The sequence below is a fragment of the Chelonoidis abingdonii genome, chromosome 2 (assembly GCF_003597395.2).
Source record: "Chelonoidis abingdonii isolate Lonesome George chromosome 2, CheloAbing_2.0, whole genome shotgun sequence".
Lineage (NCBI taxonomy): Eukaryota > Metazoa > Chordata > Testudines > Testudinidae > Chelonoidis > Chelonoidis abingdonii.
The window spans coordinates 189579065-189602655 of NC_133770.1; the positions used below are offsets into that span (position 1 = coordinate 189579065).

At 39.2% G+C, this 23591-nt stretch overlaps 1 protein-coding gene across 3 annotated transcripts in view; it reads left to right on the forward strand.

Annotated features, from left to right (window-relative positions):
* CDKAL1 (CDKAL1 threonylcarbamoyladenosine tRNA methylthiotransferase) overlaps nucleotides 1-22594 on the forward strand; it is a 626106-nt gene extending 603512 nt beyond the window's left edge. For all 3 annotated transcript variants that reach the window (XM_032776978.2, XM_032776979.2, XM_075062870.1), the window contains one exon: nucleotides 21599-22594. In XM_032776978.2, coding sequence (XP_032632869.1) covers nucleotides 21599-21793 — 195 coding nt within the window. In that variant the 3' untranslated portion in view covers nucleotides 21794-22594. The remainder of the gene's footprint in view (nucleotides 1-21598) is intronic.
* Nucleotides 22595-23591: the final 997 nt, after the last annotated feature.

Consider the following 23591-nt stretch of genomic DNA (forward strand, 5'->3'; position numbering starts at 1 on the left):
AGCACTTACACACTTAATGTGCATCCCTATTCAAAAGAGCACTTAAGCAAGCATAGCCATGTGTTTAAATGATGTGAAGAATAGAGATTGACCTAACCATGTCCTTAAATGCTTTGCTGAATTGTGGCCCATGTTATTGCTATGCATACTGAGTTTACTGTCAGGGCTTAATAAATAAAATAACTATCAGGAATAAGCATCATAACTGTATGACAATAGTCTGAATTTTATTTACTTTTTAAGTAACATTTCATGTGCTTCATTAAGTAAGTATGGGTTAAATCTTATCATAGATCTGTCGGCCTGCTTAAACTCTCTAGGAGCTTTTCAGCATCAAAAAAAACCAAAGGAACTTACAAGGTTCCTACTTAAGGATTAACCCATAAGAAAACAAGTACCTGCAAGAAAACTGCTCTTTTGTTAGACAGTCAAACAGAATGAGTTAAGACTTATGCACTACAAAAATGATTCCAGTTGTTCACACAAGCTCTGTGTCATGAGGAGGACAAGTGAAACAGTTAAACTGCAAGCTGAGGAATTTATAATTGTAAAGAAAAGTGTTAATGGTCTCAGGGAGAAGTTAGGGGCAAGGCTGTCAGTCATAGTTGAATGTATCACCATACCCAGATCTGCTGATCCTGAGATCCCTTTGGTGGGAAATTTTCATCATATGACAAAATGTAGAAAGGAAAAAATAGTCTTTTTCTGTAGAAATTATCTGGATGTATAGGCATGCTGATTTGGGGTTTATCATAACTCTGGTTTTCTTAATATGCCTTAGTTTCCCTTCCTCTTCATATAGATTTAGATATCTCTTCAATCAGCTAATTTATACACTGTTTCAATTGCTGTCTATGGTAACTTGTTCCACATGTTTTATTACCCTTTGTGTGAACTAGTTCTGCCATATTTATAATGTTTCTCATTTCATAATTCTCAGCTTGTTCCCTAGCTTAAGACTTTTAAAAATAAAAAAGGATCTTTGAGAGAAGCGAATAGCAGCCAGAAAAGAGACCCAGGGAATGAGCCTCCCCAGTGGTTGATCAGTCAGTCAATCTGTCTTTGTCTGTTTCTTTCATGGGATCTGGTGACATTTCACCTCAGGATATCTCTCTAAACTCTAGAAGAGCTTCACTCTCACAGTCAGCAGAGATGTTTTTTCTAGTCACTAGCAAAAGGTGACCCTTAAACTTAACTAAATCTGATCTCTGCTGTCAGCAAACAGAAAAGCCTTGTTTATAGGCTGCCAAAAAGAACAGTCAACAAAGCATTGCTTAAAGGAGAGTCTCTGATTTTAGGGAGAAAGTGCTGCCTCACAGGCAAAATAATACGGAGATGGAAAAAAATACACTCTCTACTAAAGCAGAAATGAAATAAATAGATCTCTAAAATCTGAACTGGAGACTTCCTTCAAGGACTTACGGTTGGTCTATACTAGAAAGTTTTACTGGCATAAGTTAGGAGTGTGGAAAAAAAAAATCACACTGACATTGCTATGCAGCAAAAGCCCTAGTGTAGATGCAGTTATACCAGTAAAAAAGTCCTTTTGCTGGAATAACATATTTCAACTCAAGGAAGCTATACTTGAAAAAGAACGGTTTTGGTGTCATGAGCTGCACCTCTATTAAAGGTGTATAATTCTAGGAGTACGTCTATACTGACAAACCTTTTTAAATGTACACAAGGCCTTGGAAAGAGACATGCAAGAACTGTCTGACCAGGAGACTGAAATAGAATCTGGTCAGATATCATTTTTGTAACAGACAAAAGTTTTGAAACAGTTAGAACTAAATATTGATGATTTAAAGAGAAAAAAGAACAAGAAAACAAATTAAGGATCAAAACAGTCCCAGAGAACAATGAGATGGAGAACCTAAAATATTCTGTAGAAACTCTATTTAGAGACTTTCCAAGAAAGGATGAGAATTCTCTTATACTAATCAATAGAGCTCACAAAACTCTACCTCCACTGAAGATTGTCAGAAACAGAGTGGACCCATTTCACTGTCCAGGGGCAAAAATATAACATTTTATTGGGACCTCTCTTCCCTCACCTTGAAGAAAAGGAAGGAACTAAGTTAGGACCCTAGGGCAACTATAGGAAATAATTGGGGGAAGGGGGCTTCCCCTTTATGCTATGCTTTATTTCTGAAAAAACACAGCATTTTCTTATGTAGCACCAAGGAGACAGATCTCTGAAGGACCTGAGGATAGAATCTGATCAGGAAGATTTGGAAGAAAATAGCCATGGTGAGAGATGGAAACCTAAGAGCACATGGAAGCTGCTAAAACTGAAGCTTATCTAAATCAATAAAGAGTGCATCCGAAAGAAATCCTACAGCAAAGACCTTTCTGTTATATATGTCAGTGTAAAAGGGTTGGCACCCACATCTCATGAATACCCCCTTCTGGCTCGGCGTGTCTGTGGTCTTTATTTCTGGTGACCTCTTTTGGTGGTTCTCAGTCGGGTTTGTAAGTGACACAGCATTCCACCCGCATCACTCTGTATGTTACCTCACACAACCCCCTTCTGGGGTATACAGTCCACTGGAGCTTCTCTCTCTCTAGCCTCCCCTGGGCTTTGGTCTTTAAGTAGTCCAGCTCTGGTATGGGGTTGTATTCCCAGGGCTTCCTCCCTGGAGACACTATCTTCCCACAGTCCTTCCCAGGCTCAGTCCCTACTCAGTCCCAGCAACCAGCCAGCAGCTCTCTCAGTGCTCCCGCAGTCCCTGCTAGCAAACCATCTGTAGCGCTGCTGCTCTTCCAGGCAGCCAGGCCTGCAGTCCTTTCTTCTCCTGCTCCAAGCACCAACTGACTAGTCCTCTGCAGCTCCTTTTATATGGCCCTCCTGGGCCCTGATTGGCTGCTTCCCCAGCAGCCTCTCTAGCCTGCTTGCAGGACCTCTCCACTGCTCCTTCCCTGGGATGGATGCGGCAGAACTCTGAGGCCTTCAGCAGGGAGCCTTTGAGCCTAGTCCACCCCATCACAGTCAGATTATAAATCAGAAAAGCGTGTTGTAAGGTATGCAAGGAGGTAGGAGGATCCATTTCTATGTTGTCTTTGATTTGTTTGTTTATGAATAAATAAATAAAGCAGATTGAGTTGCTTTCTTTTTTTTGTGGCTGGAGGGGACCCCTCAGCTAATAGCTAGAAAGAGGGATAGGAAGGTGAGGGAGATAGATAAAAGGAAAACAGGAAAAACAAATCAGAGACAGTACCCCTTAGCCCTAAGTGGAGGAATACAATATGTAGAAAGAAAATCTTACCAATCGTAAATAGATTTTTAAGATTGTAGTCTAACATGGATTATAATCTTGCAGAGAAGATGAGTGGGTAATTTATCCCTGTGAGGGTTTTTACTTTTTTTTTTTTAACTTTCTATTCTTCATTTTCTCTCCTTTTGTGGCTGCTAAATGAAGTCTATTAATTTGGTCTGATTTGTTTCCAGTAATTAGTAACATTTTAAATTGGACAAACAGCAAGGGATGTAGTCCTGGAAGCCAAATAATTATCTGTTCACAGGATCTATAATGGATGTATAATATTATCTTTAAATTTCTGGTTGTGTGCAGGCTAGTACTACAAATGTAGCTTTAAAGGTTATTTGGATTACTCAACTGTGTGCTTATATTTCATTATGTTGTGAGATTTTTTTATTTTATAAAGCGGAACCTTAGTTTGGAATATGCAGGCTTTCAAAGTTTGTTTTATGAGAAAATATCACATGCCCGTAATAGATTATTGAAAACTTAACTCCACATTAAAGAAGTTTGCATGTGATTATGGTAGAATAGGTTGCTCAAAAAGCTGATGAGAAATTTGATAGACCCCATTACTATAGAGCTAAGCAAAGCTGCTCACCTATAATGAATGAGGAGCTTCATTTCCCACTCGTCTCTACTGACTCTGAACTTCTTTTCTCCATTCCCTTTTCCCTCCAAGTCTGATATTCTTTGGCTGCAACTAGCACTCAAATCTGTTAATTTTATCAGCTTGGATAGGTTACAAACTGCCGGTTCGGACTCCAAGAAAAATATATCACTGTTGCTGTATTAGACTTAAATTTGGCAAAATTTCTTTACATGTCTCACTGCCCAAGAATGGATGGTTTTCAGCACAGCTTAAAAAGATAAATAAAAGGGAAATTTCTTTTCTTGCTGTATAAAATGGTTATTCAGTGAGTTGCATTATATTTAATAAAAATTGATACAATATTCAAAAATGTTTGCATTGAGTGATGTATAATATATCATTCTTCTGTTTGCTCACTCGCTCTTGTACTGTCTCGCTCTTTCTGCACCTCAATTTAGTGCAGTGCATGGCATCCAGCTGGTTACTGCTTTTACATGTATTAATCAGCTTTAATTAATGTGTTACTCTTGTTCCCTGCTGATTATAAATAGAGGTCATGTTCTATGGTGTTAAATCCCTGTTAATTAATCTTTTTTTCTTCTTGTCTTCCAAATACTGGAACAAAGCCATCTATGGGTATTTAGAAAAATATGTTGCCTGTGAATGTTGAAGTGTGGTCCTAGTCTGAAAAGTGACTTTGTAAAAATGGCATCATGGTGGTCTATATATGTCAATTTTCAATGACCTTTAGATTAGCTGCTCTTGGGGAGGAGGAAAGGAGTATGAGGTTGGTGGTGTTTTTTTGGAAATGGAAGTCCAGCAAAGCTCAGTCTGGGATCTGAAAGTCAAGATGGATTCTTTCTGGCTAACTTGTCGCCAACAGAATAGATTTTGCCATCAGAATGTAGCTATCAATTCTCTTGATCATGCACAAGATGGAATACAATGTCTCTCACTGCCTCAGAACTTGACGGGTCCTGCAATACTAAAAAGAATAAAAAGCGCTAGCAGGTTCATATAGTTAAGGGGCCATTTTTATATAATCATTTTCAGAGTAGAACTGCGCTTTAAAGTATGAGGCAAGAACTTTTGTTTCTCAAGTAGTGCCCTGATCCTATACGTCTTATACATTCCAAACTCACAGTGCAGCGGTCCCCAGACTTTTCAGTGTCCTGTCCCCTCGACTCCTCTCCATGCCTCTCCCTTGGGCTGGGACAGGGATGCGGCTTGAGGGGTGGACAGAAGCAAGGGGACCAAGGCTGGGGCCAGCAGCCCAGGCCCAAGCCGCACCCTCCTGAATGTTCCTCTGGGTCCTCTTGGGGGGGAATGCCCCACAGTTTGGGGACCTCTGTCCTAGTGGCTTCCCTAGAGGAAGCCCTGCAGCCTCAGGATCTGAGATTGTAACTCTACTGAAGGCAAGTCAGTTTCAGATGAAAGTGGGTATATTTTGGTTGGTTTCCTCTTTATATCCTGAAGGATAATGTTATTTGGCTGGATGTCAGCATGTAATCCATTCAAATTATGCAATTATTTTAATCCTCTGCTGCCTGTTAATAGGAATAGAATATGAGTTGGAGGTGATGATTCAGCTGTGGATCAATTTACAGACTATGGAAGGATATGAACACACCAGTCGTTTTTTCCTCCCACCACAAGGAAAGACTTTAGGGCTAAATGTCACTTCTAATTTTGCATTTTATTTCTGTTGCCTGAGTGTATGTCTCATTTTTAGTTTTGTAGCCTACACAAATTCAGTGCCAATTGTATTTTCACATTTTCACTTCAGATGCCCATGAGGCATAGCTGCCTTGTGCCTGCTGCAGCACAGCACTTGGGGCCAGAGGGTGGGGTCTGTCCTTTTCTTCACACATACTAAATTAGAAATTACGTAGCAGTGTATCATCAGTTTCACAAAACACTTGTCAACTCTCCTACTGACATGCAAGGGTGATTTTAGGATTTTTTTTTTCCAGTGTGAATTTTAACTGGAAGACTTTTGAGAGAAAATATAAAAGGGTTTTTTTTCCCCAATAGCACTTTACTACTAAATATTCCATTTTATACATTCACAAGTGATAATTAGCTTTTATCATTAAAAATAAAAAGACAACAGCCACTAATTTTCTCACTCTGACTGCTCCTTTTAGAGGTCAGCTATCTCCAACCATCTGTGCCAGAGAAAGGCAGTACGGATTTGACATGTATACGTCTCCTAAGAATGGGGATTGGTGCTGGAAAAAGCCAAAGATTGACCAAGGACATTCAGCTGATGTTTATATTACAGTACCACTCATAGTATACATTCATATCCTCTCCTTTCTCTCTACTGGATGGAGCTCCAAAATAAGATCTTATAACTAGTATTGCGCTTTTTAAAAATTCTTTTATATGTTCATTGCATATGTAATGGAAACTACAAATGTGAATCGTGTTTCCACCTTGTCCTCATCCCTCCATCCATCCATCCAATACTTTATCCTAGTAATGGCTTCACATGAACACTTAAGCACTGCAGCACATAAAAGGCATATCGACTTTTTGAAAGGAAACAGGTTTAAAAGGGTTATGTAACTTACTCTCTTAACAGACAAAATGTCAGCAGGAGATTCAGATGTTCTGGGTATTTTATATACATACTGCTGATTACTTGAAGTTCTACCCCTTAAAAAGTACTTTTAAGAATTTTTCTTCTCCATTTATTATTAATTTCCAAAACCATTGAAATGAAAACGTTTATTAGTTTGGCAGCCAGTTTTGAATGCAAGTGAAAATTGCATTCATGAGGTTAAGAAACAGCTTAATTTAAAACTGTTGAAAGTAGATCTAATTTCAAACAGGTCAGCAAACCATGTTAGGAGCAAATTAGGGTGTTCTCTCCTTAATTCTAATACACCCTGAAGTCACTCGATGAAATGATCAATAGACAGCTAACTGATATTATAATACTCTATTTTTTATAACACTGTGGACTCTTGTTGCCTATTTTTGAATGGTTACAATGAGAATTATAAATGCAACACTGCGTTTATACTTTTTCATTAAAGTGTATATTATTCTTGTAAATCCGATATACAGACGAGTCTCATCTTACGTGCATTTAACATACGTGAATTCAGCTTTGCGCAGTTGGCAAAAACAAAAAAAAATGAGAAAAATAACAATTTTAATACTGTACCTATAATGCGGGCGATTCCGCCCACCATTATACTCAATGTAATTTTGACTATACGCGATTTTCACTTTATGCGCTGACAGCGGAACGTAAGCCCAGCGTAAGATGAGACTCACCTGTAATTTTGCTAGGACAAATCTATTGAAGTAGTTCTGATCTAAGATTATAATTACCTTAGTTTTATAGGGATTCTTTATTCTTTGGACTTCATGATTTTTCTTGTTACAGTGATGAAACAATTTCTCTCTTACATGCTAAATGATGTTCCCACAATACTTTACTGTGTCTGTGGCCCTTTGATGGTGACTTATCCATGTTGTGTGATCTGATTGTTGGAGATTAGTTTTTGTTTTAATTGCATCATTAATTTTACCATGACTTTCCTATCCTAATTATTTCACATGGTGTATTAATTTACATAGCCCAAAGGGCTTCACAGTGACAATGACATTTTCAGAACAGCATCCTTTCTTTCACATTCTCTCCATCATTATACTGTATCTTCATAACTAATTCATTGAATGGTCGCCTTATCCCCATAATGAGTAATCAAACGGTCACATCATTGTATCCTTGTAAGTCAAGATGGAAAAGCAGGTTAACCCAAAAGGTTAGCCCTAACTGAGAACTGTGATAGAGAATTCAGCTCTGTCCAGTGCAGTTTCAGAAGCATAAAGTTCCTCTTCCAGTCTTCTGGTTTGGGTGGTCTGCGTATGGGGTTTTAAATTTTGTTACCAGCAGCTTTAGACAGGAAATCTTTCGTTGTGCCAGGGATGAGAAGAAGAGAGCCTTTTCAGTAGAAGATAGACATGGATTTCTAAACAGTAGTATTTGCTTTAATTGAGTGATTATGTACCTTACAGTTCCATGTCATCAAAATGCTCTCTGAAAACTAGCGTCTTAATTCTGTTGTCTGAGACACACACTCCTAAATGCAGTGGGAACATTCAAAAAACTAGATATGGCCTAATAATTGAACATATTAGTTATCTATTAATATTAGACATTTCCAAAGTAACAAAGCAAACTTCCTGAACCAGGATTCACATGAAGAGATTATTTTTACATATAGTAACCATGTATATGCACTGTATATAATGTAATATTAGGCAACATCCTCTATCATGTATTTAAACAGATCAAGCCATTGCTATTTCAGGTGAATCAGAAGTATAAAAAGACTTGTTTACCTTCTTAAAACCAAACAATCTCTCCCTAAATCTGAGATCTCTTGGAAGTATTTCTCTCAAATTACAGAATGAGAGAATTACTTTTAAAACTTGTGTTTTATCTCTGAGAACCTAGGGTGCTCACGAGGCTCAACTCTTGGATTTATTTGACTTCATATTCAGTTCTCCTTTCTACTTGGTTCCAACAAAAACTGTTCCTGTGAGTTTTTTATGGAGAACTATAAAAGAAAAGAGACATTTTGCTATGTTTTAAATTATTTAAACACCTAATCAAAGACAGAACATTTTTACTTGGGATTAACGTGCAATACACCAATCTTGATTTCTTACTCCTAACTTTTCCTCACTGATTGTCTGTAAATGCATCGTGTGGCAGAATTTCTTTCCCCCGATTCACTCCTTCAGGTGCTGAAACACTGCATAGAGATGCAGAAATATTTTTGCTGACACACACTGATGCCAGGCCACGTGACTCCTATTAGCTCCAATCCAAGAGTATAACTGGAATTGAAGTGACCCTCTAAGCAGAAGGAATTGGAGAGGGAAGAGGGGAGTCCTGCACTGAAAACTCTAGGAACAGTTGAACTTCAGGGAAAACTTAGGCTGAGACTTGCTTGGTGCTGTTGGTGGTTGTTAACAATAAAGGGGTGTATTTGGATCATATCAAGTGTGCAGATACACTGAAGCACAGTAGGAACTCCCATCTTCTTACTGGGTCTTTTAGATAATTGTACCATGGTTGATCTTTCATCACAAAGGATCTTATAGATTCATAGACTCTAGGACTGGAAGGGACCTTGAGAGGTCATCGAGTCCAGTCCCCTGCCTTCATGGCAGGACCAAATACTGTCTAGACCATCCCTGATAGACATTTATCTAGCCTACTCTTAAATATCTCCAGAGATGGAGATTCCACAACCTCCCTAGGCAATTTATTCCCATGTTAACTACCCCTGACAGTTAGGAACTTTTCCTAATCTTGCGCTACCCTAAATCTCCCTTGTCTGCAGTATTAAGCCCATTCTTCTTGTGTGCTATCATTAGATGGCTAAGGTGAACAAGTTTTTCCCTCCTCCTGATGACACCCTTTTAATACCTGAAAACTTGCTATCATGTCTCTTCTCAGTCTTCTCTTTCCCAAACTAAATAAACCCAATTCGTTCAGCTTCCTTTCATAGGTCATGTTGCTATGAGAAGACCTTTAATCATTCTTGTTGCTCTTCTCTGGACCCTCTCCAATTTCTCCACATCTTTCTTGAAATGCGGTGCCCAGAACTGGACACAATACTCCAGTTGAGGTGGATTTCTGATTGTGTTACCATTTTTTCCTCAGAGAGTGTTACATTGTGTATGAAACTGCAGACATACAGACTCCTCCTGGGATGTTGGCCCACTACACAAGATCTGCATCTGTGGCATTACTCAAGAATGTTCCTATTGTAGAAATTTGTAAGGCTCTCACTCAGACTTCCATACATACCTTTCCAAGCACAGTGTAGCAGTCCAGTCTTGTAGCTGCCATTGGAAATGCAGTATTCTCTTCAGTTTTGGACTTGGCTCCGAAGTCCCCATCTCCAGGGGAGGGATACTGATAATAGTCACCTGAAGTGGAGCACCTATAGGGACAGTACTAGAAGAAGAAGGAGAGGTTATTCACCTTGTGCAGTAACATGCTGATGCTCACCAGGTTCCTTCATGCGCTTTGATCTGCTCCTGTTTCAAAGTAGGATAGATCAAAGTGCACTAAGGAACTATTAGGGTCCGTAAGGAATTGTGTGGCAGGTTAATGCAGGGTAGGTTCATACCCCAGCTTACTAAATGTTAATGTAGACAAGACATTGGATTGTACAAGAACCAAAACATGGCAAACCTGATAAAATTGTAAACACACTTTTGAAGCATCTGGGATAAAATATACAGATGAGCCATTTCCAGAGATGCACCTCAGTCCCTCCTGTTCTGTCCATGTGACACACAATACTTTAGTCTCCTGAGGGCTTTAATACTTTGGTCTAATTCCAGTTGTTGGGTTCAGTGTGTGAGTTTTGGATGGCATTGGTGCCCTGTGATATACAGGAGGACAGACTAGATGATCTGGTGATCCCTTCTGGCCTTAAACTCTGTCATTCCATATTTCACACCAGACCTGTCAGTTTCCCACCTGTAAGGTACAATGCTCTTTCTACTTCCTTTTCCAAACAAAGTGTATTCATTAATATTTAATCTTCTCTTAAGGACACATGCACAATACTCACAGTAAATAGATACTACTGAAACATAAATACTAAATCAAAACACAGCACAATAGAGGAAAACTGGGTACCTGTGTATGACACCTACCAGACAGATTATTGGTCACTAGGAAAGGAGCTTTGTCTAGAGGTTAAACCACAGGCAAGTCACTTAACCTTTCTGTGCATTGATTTACTTATATTTAAGATAACAAGGGTGTTGTGAGACTTAATTTATTCATGTTTGTAAAATGCTTTGAAATCCTCAAATACAAATTGCCAGATAGGTGCAAAGTATTAGTATTATCATGCAACAAGATCATTTTACAAAAAGGATCTTTTTGAATGTCTATCTATCAAACTGATAATTCTTTCAAAGTCTGTCATCTGTTCCTTGGAAAGGTGGTAAAAGTGATTCCTTGATTGTCAGGAATTCTTTAACTACCTGAGCCAGTCAACAAGACATTTACCTAATTTTTCTCACAGGAAGGGGCACTGAGGATGCTGTAACACAATCAAAGGTTCTGTCATAGGACGACGGGGGAAGGGCCAGATATATAATTCTCAGTAGCCTAAAAGGAACAAATTATACCATTTTTTCCTCAGAGAGTGCCTTTGTGAAGTGAAAAGAGAAGTGGCTACTATGATGCCTTTTTAATTTTAATGAAGTAACAAGAAGAAGTTTTTAATCCAGAAATACCAATTTCTGAAAAATTAAATCAGACCAGGTCACGGGGTTGTAATATTCCTTTTCCCTACGAACACCTACACTGTTTGTCATTTTCAGTATGTCTCCTGTGTTTTTCTCTTACTTTGTTATTTTCTACTCCTGATGAGAAGCTTCTGTATTAACTAATTTCAGTAAGATTTCTCCAAAGGATTTCCAAAAGGTAGGAGAAAAGGATTGAAATGAGTAAGCCTCAGAATTCCTGCTAAGTTGTAAAACAACAGAAGAGACTCGCATTGATTCAGCTTCTCTGATTTTACAAGGAGTTATGTTGCCTAGAACCAGTGAGATTGTGTGTGTTTGACAGGAGCTGATTATGTTTGCACCATGAACATTTTTTAAAAGGTCTAATGTGGCCAACCTACAGAGTGGAAGAATTACCTGTGTCAGTCTTAACAACATATTGATACTAAAAAGCATTTTTGCTGAGCTTATTATACAATACACCTGACTGCTAGATAATGATAAACTCTGCCACTGTGAGCAGATTCTTCTGCAGTGCGCGAGGCTGGGAGGAATAGGACATAGCTTTTTCATAATGGCAGTTTGTTTGTTGTGAGTACTGATTTCTGTGGCAACCAATATCATCTCACTGTTTTCTTAAGCTTCTCCTGATAGTGTTTTATCTATCTCTGGTTTACAGTCTTACACTTAGGGCTTGTCTATACTACCTACCAGATCGGCAGGCAGTGATCGATCCAGCAGGGGTCGATTTATCACACCTAGGCTAGACGCGATAAATCGACTGCCAAGTGCTCTCCCGTCAATTCCGGTACTCCACCGGAGCGAGAGGCGCAGGCAGAGTCAACGGGGGAATGTCAGCAGTCGACTCACCGCAGTGGAGACACTGCGGTGAGTGGATCTAAGTACGTCGACTTCAGCTACGTTATTCACGTAACTTATTGCTTAATTTAGATCAATCCCTCCCCATAGTGTAGACCAGGCCTTAGATAGTAAACTCAGTAGTGCAGTGACCATATCTTTGGGTGTGTCTGCACATTGCCCTGGAGGTGCAAGTTCCAGCTTGAGGAGACTTACCCATACTAACTGTGATTGAGCCAGTGCACTAAAAATAGTGTAACCATGGTGGTGCAAGTGGGGCAAGCTGCCCTAAGCAAATATTCACCCAAAATGCTAGGTATGTACTTGGGGCAGCAAGCCTCTCTTCCACCACAGCTACACTCTATTTTTAACAGTAGCTTGATCAGAATTGGGACAGGTATGTCTCCTCAAGCTGGAATTTATACCTCCACCTTGAAGTGAAGACAGACTCTTTGTTACATTTACAAAGTGAAGCTGCAGCCTCTAGGCACTACCGTAATACAAAGAAGAGTAGGACATCAGAAAGGTAGCTCTAGTATTTTAGATTTTGCAATTTCAGTGTCTATATTCACAGGAAGATCAGGATTGAGATGAAAAGATTTAAGATCTGTTCTGCCTTGTGAACCCTGGTATGTGTAAAAACAAAAAAATCAAAGAATTTAAAATCCTAACTATATGTACTATAAAATAATATCTGAGTGAAAAAGTGCATATGGGGGATCACATAAAGTGCATATGGGCAGAAAAATGATGTGGTTGTGGGTGAAAAACTCCCATGCTCTGTGAGAGTAAGCAGAACAGAAGTCATAATTTAATTGGTGTAATTAGGTCTTTAAGGACAAATCATCCTGGAATGACACTTATATGATCCAAAGGAAGCCATGGCACATCCAAGATGGGGAAGTGATGAAAGACCTCTGTGCACTGTGAAAGTAAACAGATGGCTTCCATCACCATTTAATGACAGCAGTTAAGTCTTTAAAGATCAATAATGCTGGAGTGACACTCGTGATCCAGAGGGGCAAGTGCCAGATGGGAGATCTTTGATGGAGACACAAGATGGGGGCCTGGAAAAGCCAATGCAGAGCAGAAGCAGCAGAGAAACCAAAGAGATTCTAGAGCAAATTAAGTGAAGTAGAAACAGTTACATCAGGAATCAGTGGCTCAAGATAACTTTTCATAAAGTAAATGGCCTGAAATGAAGAGTAAACACCAGAATGGAAAATTGTATAATATCTGACTGACTTAGGTTATACACACCCATACCAACATCCTGTTCCATATGGAGAAAAGTCTGGAGACTTTGTTAAATACTAAAGAACTATTCTGTGTGAAAATTATAGGCTAAAGAGAAACTAAGGACATCTCTCTCGCTCTCAAACCACATAAGGTTGCAAAGTTAAGCACTCAAAAGTTATGAAATGCCAGAGTTAAGGCTGCCTGGGCAACCTTATTTCAGCCCCCTTGTTTGTTTACATTACCAGAACAAAAAATTGAACAGCTCCTCATTAATTGAACACCTTAACATTCTGTGTGCTGAATAAGTTAGAATTCACGTGGGGGAAAAAAGTATGTAGTCATATAATTAAAACAATATCCTATCATGCATGCATACAAGGAGGCCAAAATTAATTCTAGTTTTCCTAAGTAGAAAAGCTCCCCACCAACATATTCCACATCCCAGTCCCATTCTGCTCACCTTCCCAGTCCCAGTGTCTTTGCCCAGTTTTACTCCTCCAGACTCCCCATTCCGGTCTCCTTGTCCAGCCAGTCCCAATTCCTCCCCTTCCGGCTCCTTATCCAGTATCTATTTCTGACCCACTCCCCCATCCACATTCCTGTTTCCACCAGCTGCTAGTCCCAATCTCCCTCCTGGGCTGCTTATTCAGTTTGTTTCCCCCTCCCTTTACCCAGCATGACCCAGTTCTCTTCTCGCTCCTTGTCAGATCCTTTCATTTATTCATAAAAAGTCAGCCTAAGGCAGACACACAGCATGGAAAATTTCAGAGAGGAGTAGGTTGATGGGAGTTAAGGACTTGGGAGTGTGTCAGCTGTATTGACAGAAAGAAAAGGCCAGATCTTGGAAATGTTATGGAGAAAGAAACATTGGGATGTGCCTGCACTCTTGATGTGCTGGCCTAGGGAAGGGCAGAACAAAAATTGATCTTCATAATGGACAGTGAATCTCAGAGAACTGTTAGATCCAAGAGAAACTGACACACCCTGTAGCTTAAAGACAGTCTCTGCATGACCCCTCATTATCAAATAAGCATTTTGTTTGTGTTTGTCCACAGGCAAGCTTCTAGTGGTAGTCATGACCTGAGTTGACAGGGTCAAATTCAGTTATTTGGATGTTATCTATGAAAAATAAGACAGGCTTACAGATTGCAGTCTATTTGTGCGATGCTTTCATGAATTTATTTTCCTACTGTAAATTCAGTAATGGTTGGAACTAAGAATCAAAGCATATTACCAAAATGTGTTGAGGCTCCCTCTGTTCTTCTACTAAGAACAAATAAATATCAATTATGTATTTAACCCTGCGTCCAGTTCTCTCCCCCTGCGCTTCTTACATACATAATGAAAAGAATAAACAACGTGAAATTCCTGTTTCAAAAATGCCCTGCTGTTTTGGTTATTTTTCAAGACTTCCCATTTCTTGTAATGAATAAGCAAATGTTAACCTGGCTTTGAATGGGCATCTGGAATCAGTCAGTTCTTAGGCTAGAGGATGGTGAGATTTTACAGATGGAAATGTGGCATATCAGCTGCCCAAACACACTTAAGTTAGGGAACTAAAAGGTTGCAACAGAAACTCCTTTTTTTGCTTTGATTTTTTTCTCTGTTTCCAACTAGATAGCACTGCATATTACTTGAGATTCATAATGGCAAGGATGCTACATATTAGGATTGTGAGGATTATGTAATAACATTTGGAAAAAGATAATTCGTTTGTATGCAGATTAGGTTTTGACTCTTAAGATCATATCCTGACCTTCTGGAAAAAGCCTATAGAATTTGGTAGAGATTAAACATATGAGACTTTATAAAAATGTGTGATGGGGTTCTATAGAAATTACTTCCATAAATCTATAGAATCAAATAGGCAATGTTACCCTTTTTATAACTATCCAGTAGAATTTCATAGCAGGGATATAATTTTCTAATATATTCTATAGGACCTTTTGGTAATTGTTTGCTTTGAAAATCATGAAAATGCCTCCAAAATATAAGAGCCCCAAGTGTTTGCAATTCAAATAGCATAATATGATGCATAATGCATTTTTTACCATTTTTTCTTTTAATTTTTCACATATGCTTGTTGTGCATAATTATTTAAGATCTGTACAAGTGTGTATGTAGTACTGCAGTGGTTCTCAAACTGTGGGTCAGGACCCCAAAGTGAGCCGCAACCCCATTTTAATGGGGCTGGCATTAGACTTGATGGGGGTTGGGGCTGAAGCCATAGTCTGAGCCCCACTGCCCAGGGCTGAAGCCCTCAAGCTTTGGTGCCCCCCAGGGCAGTGGGACTTGGGCTTTGGCCCCCCTGCCTGGGATGCTGTGGCTCAGGCTTTGGTCCCCCTTCCCAGGGTTGTGTAGTAATTTTGGTTGTCAGAAGTGCGTTGCGGTGCAATGAAGTTTGAGAAACCCTGTAGTAATGTATGGCTGGAATAAAAGATTCAGCTGTCTAATTTATCTTGACATATATTCCATCAAATAATTTTTTACTGTAGTTAGCTAACACTTCAAACTCTAACAATGCCCCTGAACCTTAAAAGAAATTTGCATATAAGAAATGTTTTGAATCCGTTAAAACCTCAGCTCAGAGCTGAAGAGTAGCTATCATGTCTTTGTTGACAAACATGAAGTGAGATCTTACCCAAAAAAAAAAAAAAAAGCTAGACTGTGATTGACAGGTGCCAAACCTTCGGTTTTGATGCACTTTCATGTACTGCAGTTTAAGTCAGAGACTAGAGCATCAGAAAGACAGCAATCAATGCAGCTGTACAAGAGCACGCAAAATATATTACTCCTGTCAGTTGTCAGTGCAGAATTATTCAGAAAATAATCTGAAATTCATTTGATCATATGGTAGATGGTTTAATAATTTATATTATACCTTATTAGGAAAGTCTTGTGTTTACTTTGCTCTTGCCAAAATAAGATGAAAGACTGATTCAGTGGAAATACGAGATGCTGTACTCAAAGTGGCTATTTTTGCATTTGTGTTTGATAATTTCTCCCCGCTTTTTTCCCTTCTCTCTCTCATTAGTGGGGACAATGTTTCTATTAATTATGAGGTTACCAACAGTTTTAATTTTGAACTGCTTATTTCTGGAAAATAATATCAAGACTCAGTTATGGCATGCATCTTTTTATACATGTGCTAGGTGATTTTAGAAGCATAAGAGTTACCTGTGTATTTGATTCAAATTTTTTCAGATGAAAAACAGGCTTGTCTAGCTTTATTCCTATTGACTTGCACCTGATTGCATTATACAGTACTTTCTCCCAATTCCTGAAGTTATGAAAATCCATTCAAACTAGATTTAAGGAAATGTTACACTTCCACTGAATGCAGATTATGTATGGTGAAAGTTAGACCAACTCAGAATTTTACACATGTGCTTTGAAGATTTTCTTGGCAGTAAATACATGTTTTATCAAGACTCTCACAAACGAGACACTATGGTATATCCCATCATATAAACTTAATCCAATGCAGGATTGGTGAGTGAGCTCAGTAATCAGACCTATTGGAATGGTGCTGTCAAATACAAGTGAGATTCTTATCCCCTTCCAGTCCGTTCATGTGAGATAAAAGGGCCAGAGTGGCAGGCCTAAAAGGGCCCTAATAACCTGGGTTTTGATTGGGGGAGATTTCCCCTTGCATGTCGTGGTGTTGGGAATGTATGGGGGTTGGGGCTGGGAGTAGGAAGGATGTGTCTGTGGTATGCCACAATACACAGCACTATGGAGAGTCCAAGCAGCTCTGCAGACCATAGGGCAGCCTCTGGTAGCAGCCATAATTTAGGCCTTACTTGAAATAGTTTGCCAGAATAGCTGTATCAGTAGAGGTATACTGGCTACGCTCCTCCTCCTCCAGTGGAGACACAAAATTCTTTTGCTGTATAGCTTACAGCCAATTCCCCAAATGGAGTAATTAATACCGGCAAAAGAGTTTTTTTTGTGTGCATCTACACTAGGACTTTTGCCAACATAGCTGTCATTCAGGGTGGAAGAAAATCACCCTCCTGATCAACATAGCTTTGCTGTGTCTAAATTACACGTTGGCCACTCAAACCCTGGAATAGCCCAGGATTAAGAGAGTGCAAAAGTAGATTTAAATGCACCTTAGCACCTCTCCCCCAAGCTGCAAATTCTGTGCTTCACCTCTTAGAGATGCAACACAGACTCTTACCCAATATTACTAGAAGACAGTGACAGCTACTGGCAGGTAGGGAACAGATCTTATTTCAGAGGCTGTTGTGCAAGATTGGAGCAAGTGGCAGGTGCACAGAACCAGATTAATGCATTCCTCATTAATGCATCTTCTCCAACATATGTAATGAGAGCAGGACAAATACTTTAAAGAAAAGTTTACCATATTCCCTGTGCAGCGATGTTGCAGGATAGGATTTTGAAACAGGTTAGAGAGTGGTTGGTAGAGTCTGTGCTATGTAACAGATGAACATAGTACTTAACACAAATAAACATTCTTCAGTCTTTGCTAAAGAGATGTGCTGTACCAAACAGAAATATATGTGATACATTGAGAAGTAAAACTAAAACAAAATAATCACATTATGTGAAAATCCTGATCTTTTGGTCCATATGGAAGTATTAAACCCGTATAAATTTTCTACTGATTTCAGTATTGAATGATTCATTTGGAATAAAAGTAACATTTAATATAAAAATAGTACTGTACAAATTTATTAGATATTACACTTTTGGTCTAAAGGGTTTGACAGTGTCCATTGTAATCTGTGATACTGTGAAAATGTGATCGTTTTGTGTAAAGAGTTTGTAAAACTTGATTGTCAATATAAGTACATGCTTCAGAGATTAAAATAAAAAATGAAAACAGAATAGAACTGTAGTGCTGTTGTCAGAAATTTATCCACATTGCAGTATAGTTGCCATATGAGAAAATCAAGTAAGAAAATAAAAATATGCGTACTCAAACAAATAAAACATAGTATTGTGTTCCAATCCATTAATCCTACTGGTGAGAAATATCAAAGCATCATTACCTTCACATATTTTTAAAAAGATAAAACAAGTTATTAAATTATCTGTAATGATTCCCAAACATATTAGATAGATACTCCTGGGGGAATTCTGCTCAAAAAAATAAAAATTCTGCACACAATATTTTTAAATTCTGCAAAATTCTGCATACTTTATTTGTCAAAATAACATAATGTAATCATACTGGTTTCATTTATTTAGGTGATTTATTTAAACTACAATACAATGGATGGTGAATGGGAATGAGGAGCATTGGAGGAAATCCTCAAACTGCCTTGCCTAATAGTAATGTAGCTAGGTTTGACCCTTTTTTCTAGTTATTAGTCAGCAAATATATGCAGCCATATGCTCAGTGTTACATCATAGGAAAGAGCAAGTGAGGGCTGAGGAATCAAACTCTCAGTTTATATTGGCTACGAATTTATATTGACCATCACCAGAAAGGTCAGCAGCAAGCAGTTCATGGAGCACATTTTTTCAGTCCAAAAATTTAGACCAGTTCTAGTCACTAAAGCACCATAAGCATTTATAAGGCCATTCTGTCCTTTACACCACTCTGGCAATGTAAACAAGCCTTAAAAGTTTTACACCTATTTTATACTCCTGGGGGAATTCACAAAGAAAATGGGAACAATTCACTAAGCAGGCAGACTGCTACATTGTCCTCACACTAACTTCCTCAGAAACACCCCAAAGCCCCGCCCCTCCGCACTAGGCATACCTCAATAGTGAGTGAGAGGAACAGAGTGCTTCTCTCCCTCTCTCTCTCTCATATATACTACTGCCCAGCCCCCCTAATGTCTCTACTGACTGCTCCAGGCGCCCAAACTGACCTGCCTGTGTTGCAGGGGAGGGGCATATGACCACTCTTGCAGCTTCTCTTTGCTTCCCCATCAGAAGTCATTTTTCTGTGCAGAAGCAAAGAAATCTGCAGGGGACATGAATTCTGTGCATGTGCAGTGATGCAGAATTACCCCAGGAGTAGATAGAAGATGAGATTCTGGTAAGTACATTCAAGGGTTCTTATGTGTCATATATTGTGCATCTGGAGAGTAGTGAAAGCTGGTACCTGGAAACACAGGCCAACATTTTAAAATGTTGGTGCCTAATGTTAAGCTTCTAAATTCACATTTAGGCAACTAACGAGAAATAGTCTGATTTTTCAAAGGTGCTGAGTTCCTGCAGCTCCCATTGACTTCACTGGGATTTGTGGGTGCCCAGCTTTTCTGATACCCAAGCCACTTTTATTTAGGTGACTCAAATATGGGCTGAGGAATCTAACTTTAGTCATTCAGGTTTGAAAACATTAGCCGGAATTAAATATCAGCATAAATCAGTCTTAAAATTGTTTTGAAATTTTAGACACAGATGCACAATCTACCTAACCTACAGTATGAAAAACACTTAATATTTTATGTGGCCATAAAAAGTAATTATTTGCCTCAGATGAGCAGAATTTTGAAGACTTGCAGTTTCTGAGGAGAAGAGAGGTTTCCTCCAAATTTGACCAGTCTTTGAAACGAGTATATTACTGGTTAGCTTGTTTCAGATAAATAAAATCCTTAATAATTGGTTTTATGTGGTTTCCAATTTATTTTGCATGTAAAGGTTAATTAGCTTTGACTCTTGAAATTAAATAGCTGTAGCCAGTTATTAATTTTTTAGATTTCTTAGGAATAGATTTTAATTACTCTACCTATCAGTACAGAGCAATATCTGTCAATACATGCAATATTTTATGGTGAAAAACTAGCATATTCTTCACAATGTAGTGATGCAGTCCTGGAATCCTTTAGTTTTAATATCTCACACTGGAAAGCACTGTGTCCCAATATAGTTGTCCATTTACTTCTCCTTCCTTCATCCAGCTGACAGTCTTTTACCTAAAGTACATGTAGCAAGTCATCTTCATTTCACATGTTACATGGTCAGTAATCCTCCAACTAACATTGTGTGCACTCTAAAATAACAATACCTCAGATGTTAAAACTGCACTTATCTGAGGCTGCATTTTGCCCCTTTGATATTTGTTTATCTAAGCAGTTATAAGAGTTTTCCTTCCAAAAATACTATAACAGTATTTAATCCTGGAGTGGATAAAGGAAGTCAACTGTTTTGGCTGTGCTGTCCCACTTAGATGTGGGCAGGCACCTTCAATGGATTATATGTGTTATATTCAGTCAGGAGCTACATTAGCCATGGACAAACATGCACACAGTCTTGTTACAGCAGCTTAGGAATGTATGATTGTTCAGACAGGCACTTTGTAGTACAAGTGGAAAGCAAAAGTGATGATGCCCGGGTAGAAAAAATGAGGGACAAAAAGTAACTCTCCAAAAATATTTTAAAACGGGAGATTTCAAGAAGTTAAAATTCGAGTGGTCCATTCCAATTTAAGAAAGAAAGATAGAAAACGAAAAAGAGCCTAGGAAAAAAGTGTAATATAAACCAAGGATGAGCCAAAATAAACAGAATGAAAAAATTAAATGTTATGACAACACATTAGTAAACCTTTTTTGTTTTATACTCTTTTCCATCATTTATGCTTTCTAGTAGATGTATTCTGATGGCATTTAAACAGACATTTTTAACCATACAACTCTGTTGAACTAGATATGTGTTGCAGTAGAGAACACTTCCATTAGGCTTAATTTTACCATTCAGTTTTTAAGCTGAAATGGCGCCTCAGCGTGCTGTAACTATGCTGCAGTATTGATCCAGCTGCTACTGAGGACTGTTGGGGCTTTTAATCAGGTTGAGGGTGGTAATAGCAGCCCTAGCAGGGGACCTTGAGACTCAATATGCTGAACAAGAAGGTGTGTGTTTTAGCACAGCTGCCGGGTGAGGGTCAGGGGAAAAGTGCTGGGGGAGGACTTTGGAACACCACTGAGCTGGCACACCAGGGACAGACACAATGACATTGGCAGGGCCCTGCTGTGGAAAAGATGGTAATGTTGTTGGTCCTCTATATTGCTAGCTATACAGTCCCATTTGAAGAAACCAAAGAGAGGAAGGGTAGTGAGATATCAAAACAAAAAAAGACACCCTCCCAAACAACTTCTCTTTGACATTGTTGCCAAGCAATTTGTCTGTTCTGTTAACAGTTTTATTGATTTGGAAATTAATGTCACTGAAGAGACTGACTCAGTATGGCATCAGCACAAATTCTTCACCATACATGAGACATGAATGAGAAAAACAATAAGAATTCAAGATGCAGTACAGACTGAATTATTGGTTGATTTGAAAAGGGACATTATTACTAAGGGGAGATTTCCTTTGTCCTTGATATAAATCATCAAATGTAATTAGCATGCAAGCTTAATCTGATTCTTACATTTCTCTACAGGAGTTCAAATATGTGCTGGAAAATGGCTTGAATTTGAAAGCATGCCCCTCTCCTGGGATCCGAGAAAAAGCATCATTGAGTTCCAGGATGGTGATGCAACTTCCTTGGCAGCAAGAAGGAGGTGGACTGAAGATGCTGTCTCTCAGCCTGGCTTTACTGGCAATTCTTGTTACTTTTTATTATCGAGGTGTTTAAATAGAACACTGAACTGAACTGAATGAAGCTTTTGTGAACAAAAATAAAGTGCTGATTAAAATCTTCGGAGAAAATCTGTTTAAAAAACGGATATAAACTGAGCAATAATTTGTACTCACCCTAAGCCTTTCCTTTCATCCATAGTTTAAGTGAGACCCATCCTGCCCCTATTTGCATTCTATGGTTATTTTATCAGGGGAGGAGGAAAATGGTTTGTCACATCAGACTTTTTCCTCATAGATTTTTTTTTCTTTTTAAAGAAGAAGCAGGTATTTGCTTATTTGTCTTTTACGTAGCTGCAGGTAAATGTGTGTGTAGGAAACCCATTAAATTGTTAAGGAATCTTTTCTTCCTGCAGAAGTATTGGTAATTTCTTGGGATGCTGAGCATTTTAAGCTGCCTTAAACATTTTTCTTGATGCTTATCTTTGTATATTAAAATCAAATATTCAGCAGTAGAACTGTTGGACCATTGCAATTTGTATCTGTCACTACTGGTGTGTCAGCCATGTCTGAAGTAATTTTTGTCCTATGACAAAGAAACATCAGTAGCTCAGCCTCCTAATTTGGAACATTAAAGAACATACCCACTTTGTATCCATCTCTTCTCTCCAGCTCTCCACCAGAGTGCCATGTAAATAAAGAGTTATCTTTGTACAGATTTCCAAAATTGCATACCCATAGTTCACGCTGTTTAGAGGCTTAATATGCTTGTGGATAAATTAACAGGATGGATTTCTGGCTCCATTGACTTAGTTGCAGCCAGAATTTCACCCACAACTTTTTCTGATCTCAGAATTTTTTTTTTTAAAAAATGCATCTCAGCAGAAGGTAGGAGAAAATAGCTGCATATACTATGGTTCTCAGATCAAGTCTTCCAAAGGTATTTGGAAGTCCTTCAGTATGTTACTATCTTACTTTTGACTTTGAGGAGTTGCTCTTATGCATGCTATTATAGAGCATTCTTGATTTGCCTGATTTGTGGCTGGTAAACTTTGGGTATTGTGGCAAATTGCCGGTATTGTTCTCTGGGTCTCGCGCTTTCTCTTCTCTGGGGTAGGTTCAGGGCGATATTGCTTGCCTTTGAACCAGTTCTTAATCACTCCCCTAGTGTCCTTGGAGGAGGGGAGTGGAGAGGGAGGGACCTGGGCCCGCCCTCTACTCCAGGTCCCAACCCAGGGCACTGATCAGTAGGAGCCTGACTTTCCTTAGGAGCACTGACTCCAGTCATTGGATATAAACCCTGCCTTCAGTCAGACAGGGTGTGGTGTTGAAGAGAAAGTTTGGATATGGAGCATGAGATTGCAAGATGGCAGAAAGAATGAGAGTTTGTCCATGATGATCACTGACAAATAGAGAAGTTTGAGCTAAGGGAATGCTGCTGCGGGAGGGCATGGAATTGGAGGTAGCCGATAGCCCAACAGAAGCCTACACCGACTAGGTGAGTAGGGGCACAGGCTTGTATAGAAGAGAGGCAAGAAGCCTTCACAAACTGACGGGTGAGAGGAAGTAACCCAGGGGAAGAACCGCTAGTAAAGTGTCACTACACCCAGGGCCCCTGGGTTGGGCTGGAGTAGAGGGGGGCCCAGGTCCCTCCCTCTCCACTCCCTCCTCCAAGGACACATAGGGGAGTGATTAAGACTGGTTCAAGGCAAGCATATCGCCCTGAACCTACCCCCCAAGAGAGGGGGGGGGGAAACGAGGGAAAAGGGGCACCGGGAGGAAACCCAAGACATACCGGCAATTTGCCACACGTGGTGTAGGGGTGGGATCTGCGCGCTGGGGACATGTCCGGGGGA